Source organism: Polyodon spathula, unplaced genomic scaffold (genome assembly GCF_017654505.1).
Source record: "Polyodon spathula isolate WHYD16114869_AA unplaced genomic scaffold, ASM1765450v1 scaffolds_813, whole genome shotgun sequence".
Taxonomy (NCBI): Eukaryota; Metazoa; Chordata; class Actinopteri; order Acipenseriformes; family Polyodontidae; genus Polyodon; species Polyodon spathula.
The window spans coordinates 1-15,578 of NW_024472300.1; the positions used below are offsets into that span (position 1 = coordinate 1).

Sequence of the window (15,578 nt, forward strand, 5' to 3'; positions counted from 1 at the left end):
AGGATAAATATGTGATTTTAATGCAGGGGTTGATTGCCTCTGTAGAGTTCATTGTCCGTCCCCCCCAAACCAAATGACAGGTTGACAGCAGGGTCACTTGCATGGTAGAAGAAGGCGACAGTCCAAACTGGGTCCATAGTGAAAGTCAAGATGCTAAAGTAATTGTTCTTTGTCTTTTATGGCTAAGGCTCTTAGAACGAGGTCCTATTGAACGTAACAACACCCCTTCTTGCAGCCAGTACAGCTGAAGGAATCATGGGCAGTGGTTAGTGTGTGGTGTGTGCAGTGTAAGCTCCTCAAAGCTCCTCTCATCGATTCCTCTTCTAAAGAGAGACCCTGTGCTACATAATTACTTATTATAAATCATAGAAACGAAAATTGTTCTCCCAACTTGAAGTCTATACAATTATAAATGGTGTAGTAGTTGACCTAACACATTAATTCACTGCTTCAGAGTGCAGAACAAGTGGGCATGAATGGAACAGAAGGTGGGAAGTAATAAATTCAAGATATGAATGAATGGAATGGTGACGTAGTAGAATCTAAAACATTTAAAGAAGACTTGATTCTGTGCTTTTAAATTAACCCTCCCCCGTAGGGAGAATGGCGTGCCAACAAGGGACGATCCTTGCTGGGCAGAATGGGAAAGAGAAAAGACCATACTTTCCTTCTGTCCAGTGTTAGAAATGGACTCCCTCTTACACAGTAAATTTGCTCATAGAAACGGTCGCACAGCTTCCTTTTGTTTTTACAAAACGGAACAAAAGTGAGCCTGCTTCTTCAGAGTCGGCACTCTTCAGTAAGAGTTTATTTGTGGTGCTTCGTGATGTGTTCCGCTTCCCCCAGGAGAGCGATGCACGGAGCCCTGTGACTCGGCTGGTCATCCTTTCTACTGCCCACCGCTCGAGCCTTGACCGCTGCTGCTGCTTAAAGGTGTAGTCCCTAAAGTTTCAAACTCATCTCCCTTGGCCTTAGTGACTTGCTTCACTACATCCCTTATCATCGGATAGTTGAGTAGGGTATAGCCCTGTCTGGTTAGAACTCTTAAAGAGATCAGCTTGGTATTTGTTTTTTTTTTTTTTTTTTTTTTTTTTTAAGTTTAAAGCCATTCTGTGGACTCAGAGCTCCAAGAATCACATCTAACATACGCCATGACTATATTCATTAACATGTCCCCCATCCTGCCACTAGTGGGTGTCAGAAACACCACGTTTGCTCTTAGTGCAAGTGTAGTAATTATTTTATCCACTGGGGGAAGAGTGTTGCAGGGGGGAGCAGGTTAATTGTTACACCTGAGACACTTAAGGGTCAGAGAGGATTCTGAGAGCTTATCAAGGGACACAGGAGTGCTTTAAACTTTTCAAAAAGTCACCAGGATTTGAAGACTGCAACAGAAAACGACGCACGGTGAACATTTGTGTTAAGAGAACATATTTCACAACCAAAGCCAAGTTGTCCTTTTTAAAGCATAGTTTGGCATCCTCTTTCCTTACTAAAACTGCGGTAAAGGTTACTGAAAGGAAGAAAGAGAAAGAAAGACTTTCCAGCACAGAATTGGTAGGGGCTCTTGATCACCTATGGACCGAGAGAGAGAGAGAGAGAGAGAGAGAGAGAGAGAGAGAGAGAGAGAGAGAGAGAGAGAGAGAGAGAGAGAGAGAGAGAGAGAGAGAGAGAGAGAGAGAGCTGTTGTGTAAAGTTCCCAGCAGCTGGGAGGTAGGTGTTGTGTCTGCTTCAGTTGCAGTCATTGCTAGAGAATCAGTGCAGTGGAATTGCAGGAAGGAAGGAGTGCTGTGGTCAGTGAATCAAGGAATGGGTCTGGTATCCCGTGGCCAATGCCAGCCTGATGGAAACCCCACCCCTGCTCCTCGCTTCCCAGGGACCTGAATCACTTCCTTGGCTCAGGTCAAGGAGTGAGACAGGCTGGGTCCGTCAGCATCGGGGTGAGATGCAACACACCACAAGGCTAAGAGAAGTCTAGGGAGAGTATTAGTTTAATGAATAAGACTCCCATTGCCTAGCAGTTTGATCCATTCCCGGGTGGACAGCTGGTGATTTAGGCTTGTCCAGGGGCTGAACATTTCTGTGGGCGGCGCAGACTGTGGCTAATCAAGCTTGTAGTAAAACCTAGAATGGATGAAACTGCTATACAAAAGGACTCTTATTTCCATCCCTGATGCACAAGAAAAAATGAAACGTTTCAGTTAAAAACGAACATGTTAAGCCATGTACAAGCTGAGTGTGGTCTTCTTTTTTTTGTTGTTGTTATAAAGGCTGTGTAGGTACTTGCCACCTGCGTCAGTTTTTTTAAAGAGTTTTTTTTTTTTATTTTTTATTTTTTAACCTTGTTAATTATTAACACGTCACTAGTTACTGGGTATGCTGGGAGAGGAATGTGTTCCATGAAAACAATGAGCCTGGAAGACGGTCTCCTTCTGGAATGATGTGCGCTCCCTCTAGTGGATGTTACACCACACTGCAGGGTTCAAGTGAAGCCAGCACAGCGACTCTAAACCATGTGCTTTACCATATTCAATTGTATTTGATATACCTTCTTTATAAATTAATAGGATCGCATATTGCAGCGTTTGTGAACTGCAATTCGGCCTAATGTAGCCGATTTATTTGATTTAATTATTTTAGAAAGCGCTTCAAATTACGTATTTATCAGGCTTTGTCTCCCCACCCGTTCCCTTTTTTATTTTTGAAGTTTACAATCAGTGCTTGTTATTGCAATAGCGCTGGAGTGTTTACAGCGACCTCTTGTGGAAACTGAAGAGTATAACACTACAGCTGTAGGCAGTGGGCCCCCCTCTAGTGGGGAAAGAAGAGTGTGACACTGTCCTGAATCGAAATTGTGTACGCGCAGTTTTTAAAAGGCGAGTACAGTAAAATATGCTAACGTGTTCTATTCAACAATAAAATCAAATTTTCCAGAATAACCTTTTACAGACAATTAGTTTTGTTTCAAGGTTTTGATTTATTTGCAAAATGTACAAAAATACCTATACAAATATACCTTTTCCTTTTTAAAAAGAAATCATTTTGCAGTAAAAGTTACACAAGTGTAATACAATAATACAATCGTGCCACTGCAGCAATGATCATCACGCGTGGAAACCAGTACCTGTGCGCATTTACCTTTACAGCTGCAAAACACAAGGACACAGCGGCGTGTACTGTAGGCTAAATCCTTAGGGAAAAGAAAACCGCACAATACATAAGCATATTTGTGACCCTTGCCTTTGTGCCAAGTACACGATTCTGTGATTAGTGTAGTGACTGGATTAATTTTTGTTATGTACAAGATCTCTTCTCTAAAACTGTACCGTAGCAACTGGAACAATGGATTTTGCCATTACAGATCATTTATATATTGCTGTGTTTTTTAATCCAATGTAAAATCCAGCTGATAAACATATTCTAAACATTTAGGATGTGGCATGGTACTTGGGCTAGGCACATTATACTGCACGGTTCAGTGCTGCCGTTAAAAATACTCTTTTTTTTTTTTTTTTTTTTTGAATGAACAGCCCAAGTATTCGATTGTATTGTTAGGGTAAAAAAAAAAAACATAAAAAAGCAAAACCAAGAATTGCAGAGAATGTCTAATCGGGGTGTTAGTTACAGCGTTCAAAGCAACCGGAGAATGAAACTCTGCTTTGGTTCAAAGATGTGACCTTCCTTCTCTGGGCTATGATTATAATTAAGATCCAATTGCTCCCACGTTAGACATATGGTTTTCCTACTTTCCTCCCTCAGCCAATTGTAGTTACACTCGCCCTTTTCTTTTGAATACAATTACAGACCTAGCGTCTGTCTCTTTTTATCTTAAATATATGAAATTCACTGTTCCTGTTGAATAATACAGAGCAGATTGTAAAAAGGTAGAGTGTGTGCTTGCGATGCACTGTACCAAATTGCATGTGATAGGTTGGAAAAAGGGCTGTTTTACATTTTGGACCGCAACACGGTCTCGGTCTGACCACAGGGAACAGCCGACGATTCACAATCAAAAGACATCAGCGCGCATGTTCGGTCAAGTTATGCTAAACATAGAACTACGGCTACTTCAGTTTAATGATCAGAAGGAGACGCCTTTAATAAAGTGTACTTTCTGGAAACGGCTTGAGCTATTTCTTTTGGTTTATTAGCTACAAATGACTGCATGGGTCTATGTGTTAACATGTGTTTGTTTAAGGAGAGCCCACAGCAGTAGGACTGGCTTCAAAGCTATGACAACGTATTCAAATATGAAAGTTGGGCTGCACCCAGAAATGGCAACGATGGAACTTCGTTCCTCCTTCCATCATTGCGCAGCGCTGTATCTTTCCTATATTCTGTAAAACATTAAATGTTTGCTGGTCAGAAGCTGCAGCAGATATTCTCTGTTTTGCAGTACAGGTCTGCGGAGCTGGAAAACTTGGACCTCACACTGATCTGGTGGGCAGTGATTTCTCTCTCCCTATCCCTGGGTTACACGATCACAAAGTGTAACCAATCATCTTAAATTGATTTTCAACAGCGTTGCACACATTTTCTTTTTTATTGTTGCTTTGAAAGGTATTTAGTTTTTTTCCTTTAAAAACGGGTAGACCTGCACAAGCCATTTCATCAGAACAGACATCTATTTATTTTTTAAAGCAGTCAGATATAAGATATGTAAAAAAATAGTTAAAAAATACGAAGTCACTTGAGTTCCTGTATGAATGCAATAACATTATTATTATTATTATTATTATTATTATTATTATTATTATTATTATTATTAGGATTCTTTTGCCAGCAGAGTTTAACTGACAGGTAACAAAATGTAGATTGGAAACAAAATGACTACATCATGCTTAAAACACACACGCAAGTTGACCATTGTCTATAAAAAAACTGGTCATAAGAACATGCCATTCTATAGAACGTCTTGGTAAAAAAAGTTAGAATTTATTTTTAAAAAAGCTATACTTTGTATGTACATTTTTTTTTTTTTTTTTAATGCTCTTTGGTTTACCCGATACAGTATTTCGCATTGCTAAATAAGACCTCGTAGTGAATGGAGAATTGAAGTCCTGGCTTTTGGGTTGATCTCGGTGCCAAATTGTCAAAAGTTTGAGCCTGGAATTTCTAAGTTAGATTTTCCACCAATCTGCTTGCTTACAGCCTTCCGAGCAGAGAGGACATTCCAAAGCGTTGACTGGTTGCCGAGATCCCCCTCAGAATTTCGTCTACAATGGTTGCCCCAGTACAACATGAAGGTAAACACTAGAATTTTTAAACCCAACCTGTGTTCTCGAACCTCAAGGGGTCAATCTGAGCTCATAACTGCGATGCAGTTAGACTGTGGTTCCCCTTGAATATAACAGAGTCTAATTCAAAGACAGTGTTACAAATTACACCCCATAAACTACCACCTTGGGACACTGCAAGAAAACAAACCATAAAGAAATGATAATAAAACAAAGTGTTTAGTAGGCACCTGTGGACTTTAAAATTACAAGCATACAAAGCATTGTCAATCTTACTGAAATAACTGATATACTGCGCTGCTATAATGGTTGATTTCACAGTTCTTGGAACTGCATGTTAACAGTGGGGAGGGGGAAACACAGACTGCTAACTTGGCATGGCGGTCTCTCTCCTTGCCTGACTTGTAGAGCACTTGCCTAGTAAGAAGTGAGGCGGGTTTGAACTGCTTCCTTCCACTTTCTAATAACACTTTATTCAAAACCATTTTTGAAAACCACTGTATTTCTCAGTGACGTGTTTTAATACATTTAATACACCCAGTGTAACTCTGGAAATCGGTTTTGAGAGTTACCAAGCTTAGAAAAAAAAAAAAAAAAAAAAAAAAAACACCATTTACATTACCTCTCTTTTGGTTTTCTGCTTTAGACTGCGCTACTGCCTGGGTCATTACATCACAACGCTGCTTGGCGTTCACGGGAATGAACATTGAAAGAGGCAAAAACCCAACGCAAAACAACAAAAGTACAGTGCGGATAAACCTTGCAAAGCAGACAGAGGGTGGGACAGCTGATTCTGCAACGCAGGTAGGAACGCACTGAAGCACAGTCGCCGTGGCTTGCAATGTACTGACATCAAACGTTTCACACACACACGCACACAATGAAACGTACAAAACCAGAGACCCACAATCTGAAATGCTCTTGTAACAGTATCTGTTGACACAAATGTTCCTTTTACCTACAGATTCTGGTCCAATCTTTATTTGATACGGTTAGAATTGTTTGTAGATGGGTTGCTGCGGAAATATTCCGTATTTTTGTTTTAATGCTGATGCTTAATTCTTGTATCGTGCCAATATAGGTTTGCTTGTCAGTCCTCCCTTTTTTACCCCCACCACGACTGCACTTTTTTGCTCAAGTACCTGCCTAGTAGTTAAAGGTAGTGAATGAGGTAGCACAAATCCTGCAGCATGCCCTTGTGGAATGCAAAGGCACTTGGAGTTGGATCAGACACCCGCCTGTGATGCAACACCTCTCCTGTAAATGGTCCCTTTCAAGTCCGTGTGCTGCATTTGCCGTCTCATATATATAGAGCTCTATTGGATTGCCTGTTATGTACTGAATTGACCAAGGTGCGTCGGTCAAAATGATCTAAAATGAGATCCAGAACGGGTGGATCCTTAAAAGTCTTTTAGCTGAAGCAAAGACTTTATTGTCTTCGTGTTCCATAGTCTGCAATGGTGAATCTTGGTTATGTGCTGTCAAAGTGTGCGAAGGGTTAGCATGATCTGAGAATGTGGAAAAGTGCGTGGCTATTTATATTCAGCGGGACGAGGCACTTATTCATAAACCTCATTACATTCTGAATGGCAAACGGATCATCATCTTGTTCGTCTTTCCAAACCCTTCTTAGTTCTACCTTACAGGCTTACGTGGTTGCGCTTACCACTGTCTGCACTGGCAACTCCATATTTGTCCACCAGATATATATACACTGTATATATTTATATATTTTATTTACATGAAATGCGTGCACACTTTGCTACGGGTTTGTGGTAAGGAGTAAGCCAGCTCTCCAGTATACTGGCAATGCCAGGGAATTGGATTTGATGAATGCTTCTGTCAGCTAATACACCCGTTACAGAACATATGTAAGGGAAAACAAGCTTAGTTGTTTTATTCAACACAGTCTTCATTATGCTTATTATATTGAAGTCCCCATTGGCTGCTCAACAAGCTTCTGTCTTCTCCTAGCTTTCATGCAGCTCTCACGCTGCTGACCCAAGGGAAAGTACTTTTTATTTGCGTTTTGAAGCAGTTCTGGTTTGAGGTCACAGGGGTTATAAGCTGTCCCGTTTCTAAGACATGGTGTTTAGAAACTTGTTTTCCCCAGTTAGAGAAGTCATGATGGATGCCATGTCCATGTTGGACAGCCCTGACTGGGCAGTGACAGAGTTCCTTGGCGTGGTGAGACGGGAGGACGTGTGGGACGAGCTGTGGATGCCATTGGGACTACAGGGCATCAGGGCAGAGTGGTCTGCGTCATCTAGAATGGCTGCAAAGTCTATCTGGGCATTCTCCAGATCCAAGTTATCAAGGGCGCTGGACATCTGCCCCATCTCGGGATAAGCCAAGGATCCTGGCTTCATTTGGTTGATTTGCTGGTTCACGCAGCTCCCCTGCTGGGAGTTTTGCCTGACGAGCTGCTTGCTTATATCCGGGTGATGCATTTGTATCTGCCCGGAATAGTATATTGTGCTGTTGTTGCTGGCGGTCAGTTCCTGATGGGGTTGCGCTTGAGGAAGCTGGACAGTTCTCCTAGGGCTGGTGGAAGACTCATGGCCAGGGCTCAATTGAGGGGGGCTGCCTAGATACCCTTGCTGGTGGGTCATGCTGTTCTGTCGGCTTATGGGTTTCCTTCCTTGTGGCGGCCTGGGAACCATGTCATGGCTGTAGCACTGGCTGTTGGGGCTCAGCATGTCTTTCGACTGCACTGATCCACTGTGAGACACTGGGCTCATCGGGTTAGCCTGCTGCTGTGATGGCTGCTGGTAGTTGATATAACTGGGACTCATGAAAGGCTGGGAATGGGGGCTGTGCTGCATGATCTGGCCTTGGCTGCCAATGTCCATGCTGTCTGCTGCCGGCGGAGGCATTTCGTTTTTCTGCTGCTGTTCCCACATCAGGGCTTGCTGGGACTGCACGTAGTTCCGAACCATCATCTCCTTCACCTGCATCATGGGGGTCTGAGACCTTCTCCCGTCCTGCACAGGAGACCCAAGCATGCCAGTTGTCATGCCCACGGTGAAGGAAGCCTGCTGGGTGTCTAGCTGGCCTTGGAACTCGCAGCTCATACCGCTTGGACGTACCATCTGAGAAGACCGGTCGAAAGTCTGCCGAGGTGCCATGGGCTGCTGCTGCTGCTGCTTCATATTCTGACAGGGGTTCAAGGTCGACAAGGACTGGTGGAACTGCTGCTCTGGCTTGATGGTCTGCTGGTGCATGATTTTCTGGTTGGTGAACATGGTCTGCTGGGTGTGGCTGTTGTTGGGCATGCTTGATCTTGGGTGGCCCGGGTGTTGCACGGCAGAACCTGAACACTGCCTGCCTGGCATCATGTTTGGCATTTCATGTGGGTGGTTCTGATGTGAGTGGTCCATGCTGCCTGGGCTAGGCTCTCCCCACTGGCCTGCTAGGCTCTCGCTGGCACTCATCTGCAAGATGTTAGGGAAGTGTTGACCGGGAGGGCTCAGCTGACATTGGTTCATGCCATACTCTGGTTGTTGAATCATGTTGCTCGCCATCCCTCCTTGGTGCATGGCCTCAACTTGCCCAACTTGTTGTTGGTTGCCCATATCCATACGCTGGCTGTGATACAAACTCTGATTATGCATCCCTGCTGCCTGGTAGCCTTGCTCGCTGCAATTCAAAGGCTCGTGATTAGGAGACAAGTTCGATCCTTGGTGGTAACCCATATACTGGCCCATACCATCGGTGGGCAACATCAAGTTGGGATCCCTAGGCTGGGTGGCAGTGGGGTTTTCCATACTGGCCATAGCCTCCAGCATGACATTCTCCGTGATGCTAGGGGGTCGAGGGGAGTAGATATGCCTAGCAATGTTGGCTTCCGATCCTCCGAAATGCTGCAGTGTGGAGGTGGTGGCGTTTCTTCTTCCCATAAGGGGCATGCTCATGTTTGTCAAGCTGTTGAAACGCTGGACCTTGGCCACTGCTTGCTGGTCGACCCCTGACTTCACCGGGTCACTGGCTCTCCGGATGGTGTTCCCAGGCGCTTGGTGAGGGTGGATGATGCCCGTCCCGTAGCTGCTGTACTCGTTGGCGCTGTTCCTGCGTTGGATTCCGTGGTGCTGGAACGGAGGCATGGGTTGACCATGGTAGTCGTTCATGAAACCCATCCTTGCGCCAGCCCCGGGCTGATCCACGTTGGGTAAGGGGGTGGGGGGAGGACCTCCAGTGGCAGCCGCGTATTTAGCCTTCAAGCTGTACTGCTGTGCTGGGGTAAGGTTAGCCAAACCGGGCAGGCCTCCCCCACACTGCCTGGCCTCTCCCGTCCTGCGACTACTCTCAGGAGAGAGGGGGTCGCCTGTGTTTTGGGGGTGTCCGCTGACCTGGGACACGTCGCTGGACCGGCGGCTGGAGAGGTAGGGAGAGACGACAGATGACCGCCGGCTGACCGTGTAGGCGGAGCTGACACTGCTCGTGCTGCTGTTCCGTCGATCGTTCAGTTGGTTCATGGACACAAGGTCATTGTTGGACAGCTCCCTCACCCGCCGATTAGACAGCATTGGAGACGGGACGCACATGGACAGCATCTCTCCCTGGTTACCTACAAGGCAGAGAAAGGAAGAGGAGAGAATCAACCCATGAATTGGGAGGCTACCTTTACAACATCGTGATAGAGGTGCGTTTCAAGGTGACCAGAAGCACCGAATAGCTATCAAATGGTTACTGAAGGATGAAAATGTGGAATATTATTAATTGGTATGGGTACATACATTTTGTTTTGTCTTAACAAAATAGTCCATCATTAATAAGCTTCTTTACTTCGCATCATAGATAGATAGATCGTCAGGACTATAACAAGTATCAGGTCATGACATCATCCCCTTAGTGTATTGCTACTAAAAAATAACCACACCTATGGAGACAAATTCTTTGATTTTAACTTCAGTGGTTTTTATCAGTGTGTTAAACTCCTAACCTTTGAGAGAGAGAGTTTATAGACCTTCAACTGCACTTCTGTACTTTCCACCTTCACTACAAACTGATCTGCTGGACTTCTGCAAAGCAATTGCAGGTTTGCAAATATCCTTTTGTGTTTTAGCATCTGGTTTGCAAGCAAGACCCGACGTTTGGAACAGCCTGCAGTGACGGATGGACCCCCAGCCTGCATTCCTGAGCTGCAGGGGGAGGTAATCCTTACCTGGGATGGCGGGCAGCTTGACGGTTCGAGTGGGTGGGGTGGGCCTGCGGCTCTGCTTCAGCTTGTCAATCTTGAGGTTCTCAAGCCGCTTAAGAGCCTGGGCGGACATGCCTGCTGTACCTGCTGACTCCACGCAGGGAGCGTCCTCCAGGGTGGAGAGGTCTTCCAGGCTGCCCCTCGCGTTCATCTCCACCCCACTGTCGTTGTTGTTGGCGCTCCCCAGTGGCGAACGCTCGCTACTGCACGAGGACTGGCCACCAGGGCTGGGCTGAGATTTCTGAGAAATAGAGGATCGTCATATCTTTCAATGAGGCTAGATTTCTAGAAAAGTCATTTGTAAGTTCTCAGTTGACACAGAATGCTGACTTTATTAATTTAAAAAAAACAATAACAGATTTGATCTGCTCCATTCAAACAGGGGGCCTGCAAAAAGCAATGAACTTACAGTAGATGAATTTTTAAGCATCACCTGTTTTAGAGCCATCACTTGTCTATCTATTCTCTGCTTGCTTCACAGTATTAGTATTATCTGCTGTGTGTGTGTTTTCACTCACTAGTGTATTGTCTGGCACCATCAGTTTGCAGTCCTCTCTCTTGCCCTCCTCCTTGTCTAAGTGCAGTTCCTGGCCCTGTCCAGAGGGGGGCAGCCCTGCTCCCAGGGGCCGGGGGCCCGTGTCTCCGCGGTGTTTCTTGGTGATGTGAGCCTCAGGCCCGTGCACGGTCTTGACGTGCTTCCTCAGTGAGCTGGGGTCAGTGTAGCGCTTGGTGCAACCAAGGATTTTGCACACGTACGGTTTCTGAGAGAGTGAGAAGATAGAAGCAACTATAAAGAGAACTAGCACTGCTGGAACTGCAGTCAGATGGCAAAAATGACCTTGTTCGTATTGTCAAGTACAGAGTTTATAAATGATTGTACATAAAATGATATCCCGCTATAAAAACCAATGCCACACATTCTAAATGTACAGAACAGATTCTCTCTTTTAATCGGTATTATCATAAGGATTTGTCTTCTGTACTGCAACAGTATGAATTATACTTTCATTTTCCAGCTAATTCAGAATGAAGGAATATTTGAATATTAGGGCGTTCATAATGCAGAGTGCACGCCAATGAATAACAAGGGCAATTTCACAAGAAGAGATTGGAGCTGCCTCTGTAAAGCAGTGAAGGGATTTGGTTTGGGGGTGGCAGTGTCACTGCAGTGCGAGTGGTGCTACCTCGTTGGAGTGGGTGCGGTTCTGGTGCTTGGCTCGGTCCGAGGCGTTGGAGAATGCCTTGTTGCAGGCCTCGTGCTCGCATACGTACGGTTTCTCCCCTGTGTGTGATCGCAGGTGGGTCTTCAAGTTCTCAAGCCGGGAGTACGCCTTGTTACAGCCCTCGAACTACAACAGAGGCGAGTGTTAGGAAGAGACAAGAGACGTGCATCTTAACACCCCTCACAATCTCTAAACCTGAACTGTTTTTTATTGTATATAGTATTGCTAATCACCCCTGCAAACCCCAGCTGAATTAGTACAGAGTTAAATAACAGCAGGATTTAGTTTCGTTCACAGCTTACCTTACAGAAGGGAGTCTGAGATTGTGTTTGTCCTAATTTAGCCAGGGCAGAATTTAGAATAACTGCTGGGCTTAGACTACTAACGCATACAAGAAAATGACACACTTTGCCATTTCAAAAAGAATAAGCAATTGTAACCGTTTCCACCCCTGATCTTTGTCAGAGGTGTGGCTCATAGTTGAATATTCTCAGTGAGACTTTGGGAAGCCTAATTCCACAAAGCCATTCTAACAGTGTGAAAGCAGCACGGTCTCACTCACAGTACACTTGTGCGGCTTCTCTCCGGTGTGTCTCCTCATGTGCACCACCAGCATGTACTGAGCCTTGAAGGGCCTCTGCTCCCGCGAGCAGTCCTGCCAGTGACACACAAACTCCTTCTTCTCCCCATGGATGTGCTCGTTGTTGATGTGCTGGGGAGGGCAAAGCACGGCAACGCAATGTTAAAAGGCCAGAGATTTCCTCAGGCTCGAATCCCAGTTTCGTATAGGCCCGTTTTAATAGGAGTAGACCGTTTCCACATTTGTAGGTTTTCTGCGGCCTGGGGTATATCAAATCGTCAGATCGGTGGTGAATTCCACTTGTATTTCTGTCCCTGTGCCCCTCCAGCACTGCCCCTAGTGAGTGTTACAAATACCAGATGTGTTTTAAGCGGTACATTGGGCTAGGGAGTGTTGAATAGAGGCAGGGAAGTGATAACCCTAAACAAGAAATAGAATACAATGTAAATCTAAACCAGAAATAGAAACAAACGGTTTTGAGATCATTCTGATACTGCAGACCTGCACTGCAGTTTGAGCTGGTCTGATTTTTGCACAGCATGCCAGGGCTTTGCTGAATGGTCAGGTAGACCACAGCTGGCTGACAAGACCCTCCTGATCTGTTCTAGACTCTTCCCATCCCATGCATTGCTCCCAGACTGGCCTCCCTCCCCTCACGTCTCATGCATTGCTCCCAGTCTGGCCTCCCCTCCTCTCCTCTCTGCTCACATGCACCAGCTGCTCCTGCGTGTCGAACTCCTTGGTGCAGCCCTCCCAGTGACAGTTGGTCTCGTAAATGACTTCAGGCTCCTGCTTCCCGTCCTCCTTCTCCAGGTCATCCCTCCCGTCCAGGAGTCCCATCAGAGGGTCCTGTGAATAGAGACGGGCCGTCAAACTGGAGCTCCAAGCAGGGGCTCGGAGAGGAGACTCTGAGGATCGCTACTCTGCAGGTTTGCATTGGTCTACAGGATTGTGTTTCATAGCAATGAACAAACAAAACAGTATCTTGATGAAAGTGTTTTGAAATATTAAACTAAGTTATTACCTCAGTGGTAGATGTTTTTTGTTTTACATACATTATTCTCTCGATTAACAATAACCTGCAACAATATTTGTATTCCTCTAAACCACAGGGATGGAAATAAGACTCCTATTGCATAGCAGTTTTATTAATTCCCAGTTTACACGCCGGAGCTTGTTACCTATACATTGTGGGCTCATCAATCTCATAGTAAAACCTGGAATGGGTGCCACTGCTATGCAATAGAGTCTTATATCCAACCTTGAAACCACCAGACTTTCTAAACTTCAAGTCTTAAAGATTTGCGATCTTTCCGCTAGCACTATGAAATCTGACATCGGTCTGCAATCTACAAATTGGGACAGCAACAGAAATCTACACCTGTGTGTGTAAAAAATGATAGCGGATTTGAACATGATGCACAATATCTCTGCTTATTCACTTTGACAGTCGCCTCTATTTTCCATTTGCATAGGCCACTTTTACCATCAAAGTAACTTGGAGAGACGACCTCTAGGATTCTCTTCTCTTCCTATCTGGGGCTGATAATTGGAAATGGGTTTGAAGCAACTGAAAACGGTTTACATGGCAGGTGGAAACACAGGTGAATCTGGGCTGGGGGGGCATCAGTCTACCTGTGTGCCTGCAGAGGAGGGGCTGGGAACGTCACACTCAGACCCGTCCTCCATTCCCTTCACGCTGCCCAGGGGCTCCGTCTTCATCTGCTATCACCACAAGACAAAACAGCAGCAGCTTATAACCAAGGTAAGAGACACCGGGTGTACATTCCGACACTTTCCTACAGTGGATTTTATTATGGCTAATGGTTTGTTGTACAGCATGTGTGATCAAAGGCATTAAAGACTAGATTGCAATAGGATTTCATGCTTTGCCTTTTCTGGTTTATGTGAGATGCTACAAACAAGCATGGTGTTGAAATATCCCACAGAGTTAGCTAAAGAAAATAAATATTTCATGTATTTTAAAATGTCCCAGATTAGCTTACATTAAAGAGAGTATCCATTCTGCATGCATTGACACACACAATTCCTATATAGTTTTAATACTTGCAAGTTTTATATATGTCCTGAGCTGTTGCATTAGATAAAGTAAGAAGATGCAGCTCTGATTCTCTGATTTAGGGGATGGCATCATGAACTAGGCATACCCCTGCCAGGACAATCAAAGGCACATGTGACAATAACCTGCACAGACAGTGGTCAAAATGCCTTGCCTTTTACAGTGGAATTGTATATATGAAATATTGTATAGGTAGCCCTTGATCAGTATACTGGGACCCTGAGTAGGGTGAATCAGCTTGTGTAATGTATAGTTTATATAACAATTACTGAACCGTATAGATGATCTTGAAATGAATCTCCTGACACAAGCCTACTATCCGATACAAACAGTATGGAATACCGTGCACGGCCTGTGCGATACAAGCAGCTGTCCAGTCCGCGAGTGGGCTTACTACAGGCCACTCTGACCTTTATTTAACCTACACAGTTTAATAAGAACAATTAAACATGTCATTTTACTACAACGTCATTCCCATCTGATGCCATCTGATCTTTTCTATGTTAAACACCAGGCTCTGCTGTGTGTTATACTGGAGTCCTGGCTGCTTGCCCTGGTTGCGTGGGGTACTCACGTGGCAGTTCTTGTTGTGTGGCAGCAGGCGAGGAGTGGCCGGGTGCCTGAAGGCAGGGTGGCAGGGCCCAGGGGGGTGGCTGAGGGGCGGGCCCCGGCCGAACGAGGAGCCCGGGCCCTTGGCATGACTCATGGAGCCGGGGAATCCCATCGACGGGCTGCAACAGCAAACACACAGGCAGGGAATGAGACCAGGTACGAACCGTTCAACCAACGAAGGTTAGCTTGCACTTCGTGAGCACAGCGAAGAAAAATCTGAACTTTTTTGGTTTGAAAAGATAAGTTATATAGCACGTTTCTGTACTGTAGTTACTTTTTACTGTAATAGTAATTTATAAAGTCTGAACTACAGTATTATCCTGCTATTATCTGAATGGGGGAAAATCAGCTTGCATTTTACACACTATTATTATTATTATTATTATTATTATTATTATTATTATTTTATTTTATTTTTTTTTTTTTTTTATTTGGTCTTTATCCAAGGTTCACAGCACAATACAAGATGACTATTTGCTTTGTAAAACAACCCAGCAAGATGAATTGGATTTTCTGCGTCCTGTGTATATTCACCTATTACAAGAGTTTACAATTGCATCTGTTTTCAGAGGCTGTGGTGCACAGATCGGGGCTGACTCAGCCACAGGGAGTATTGCTGAGGGTTCAGACGCTCACCTCATTGCTC

General features: G+C 44.9%; 1 protein-coding gene and 1 long non-coding RNA gene across 3 annotated transcripts; one reads left to right on the top strand and one right to left on the bottom strand.

Moving 5' to 3' along the window:
* The first annotated feature begins 5,953 nt into the window (after nt 1-5,953).
* Nucleotides 5,954-14,909, top strand: LOC121308991. Its single transcript, XR_005948587.1, has 4 exons — nt 5,954-6,041; nt 13,054-13,169; nt 13,716-14,005; nt 14,835-14,909. It is a non-coding gene; the product is annotated as an uncharacterized LOC121308991 (long non-coding RNA).
* Nucleotides 6,035-15,082, bottom strand: gli1 (GLI family zinc finger 1). 2 transcript variants are annotated; one of them, XM_041241777.1, is made up of 8 exons: nt 14,895-15,082; nt 13,876-13,962; nt 12,949-13,089; nt 12,223-12,372; nt 11,622-11,786; nt 10,956-11,198; nt 10,402-10,678; nt 6,035-9,804 (listed from the first exon to the last, which is right to left on the bottom strand). In XM_041241777.1, the coding sequence occupies exons 1-8, from the start codon at nt 15,042-15,044 to the stop codon at nt 7,316-7,318; spliced, it is 3,702 nt and encodes a 1,233-aa protein (XP_041097711.1). In that variant the 5' UTR covers nt 15,045-15,082; the 3' UTR covers nt 6,035-7,315. The 2 variants fall into 2 exon arrangements, with proteins under 2 accessions (XP_041097711.1, XP_041097710.1); XM_041241776.1 differs by having other exon boundaries at nt 13,876-13,965.
* Nucleotides 15,083-15,578: the final 496 nt, after the last annotated feature.

Coding starts and splice junctions, on each gene's coding strand:
- gli1 (XM_041241776.1), bottom strand. CDS start 15,044: ATGGGATTCCCCGGCTCCATGAGTCATGCCAAGGGCCCGGGCTCCTCG. Junction 13,090..13,875: donor CCTCCTCTGCAGGCACACAG/GTAGACTGATGC, acceptor CTCTATTCACAG/GACCCTCTGATGGGACTCCT. Junction 9,805..10,401: donor CAAGCTGCCCGCCATCCCAG/GTAAGGATTACC, acceptor TCTGCCTTGTAG/GTAACCAGGGAGAGATGCTG.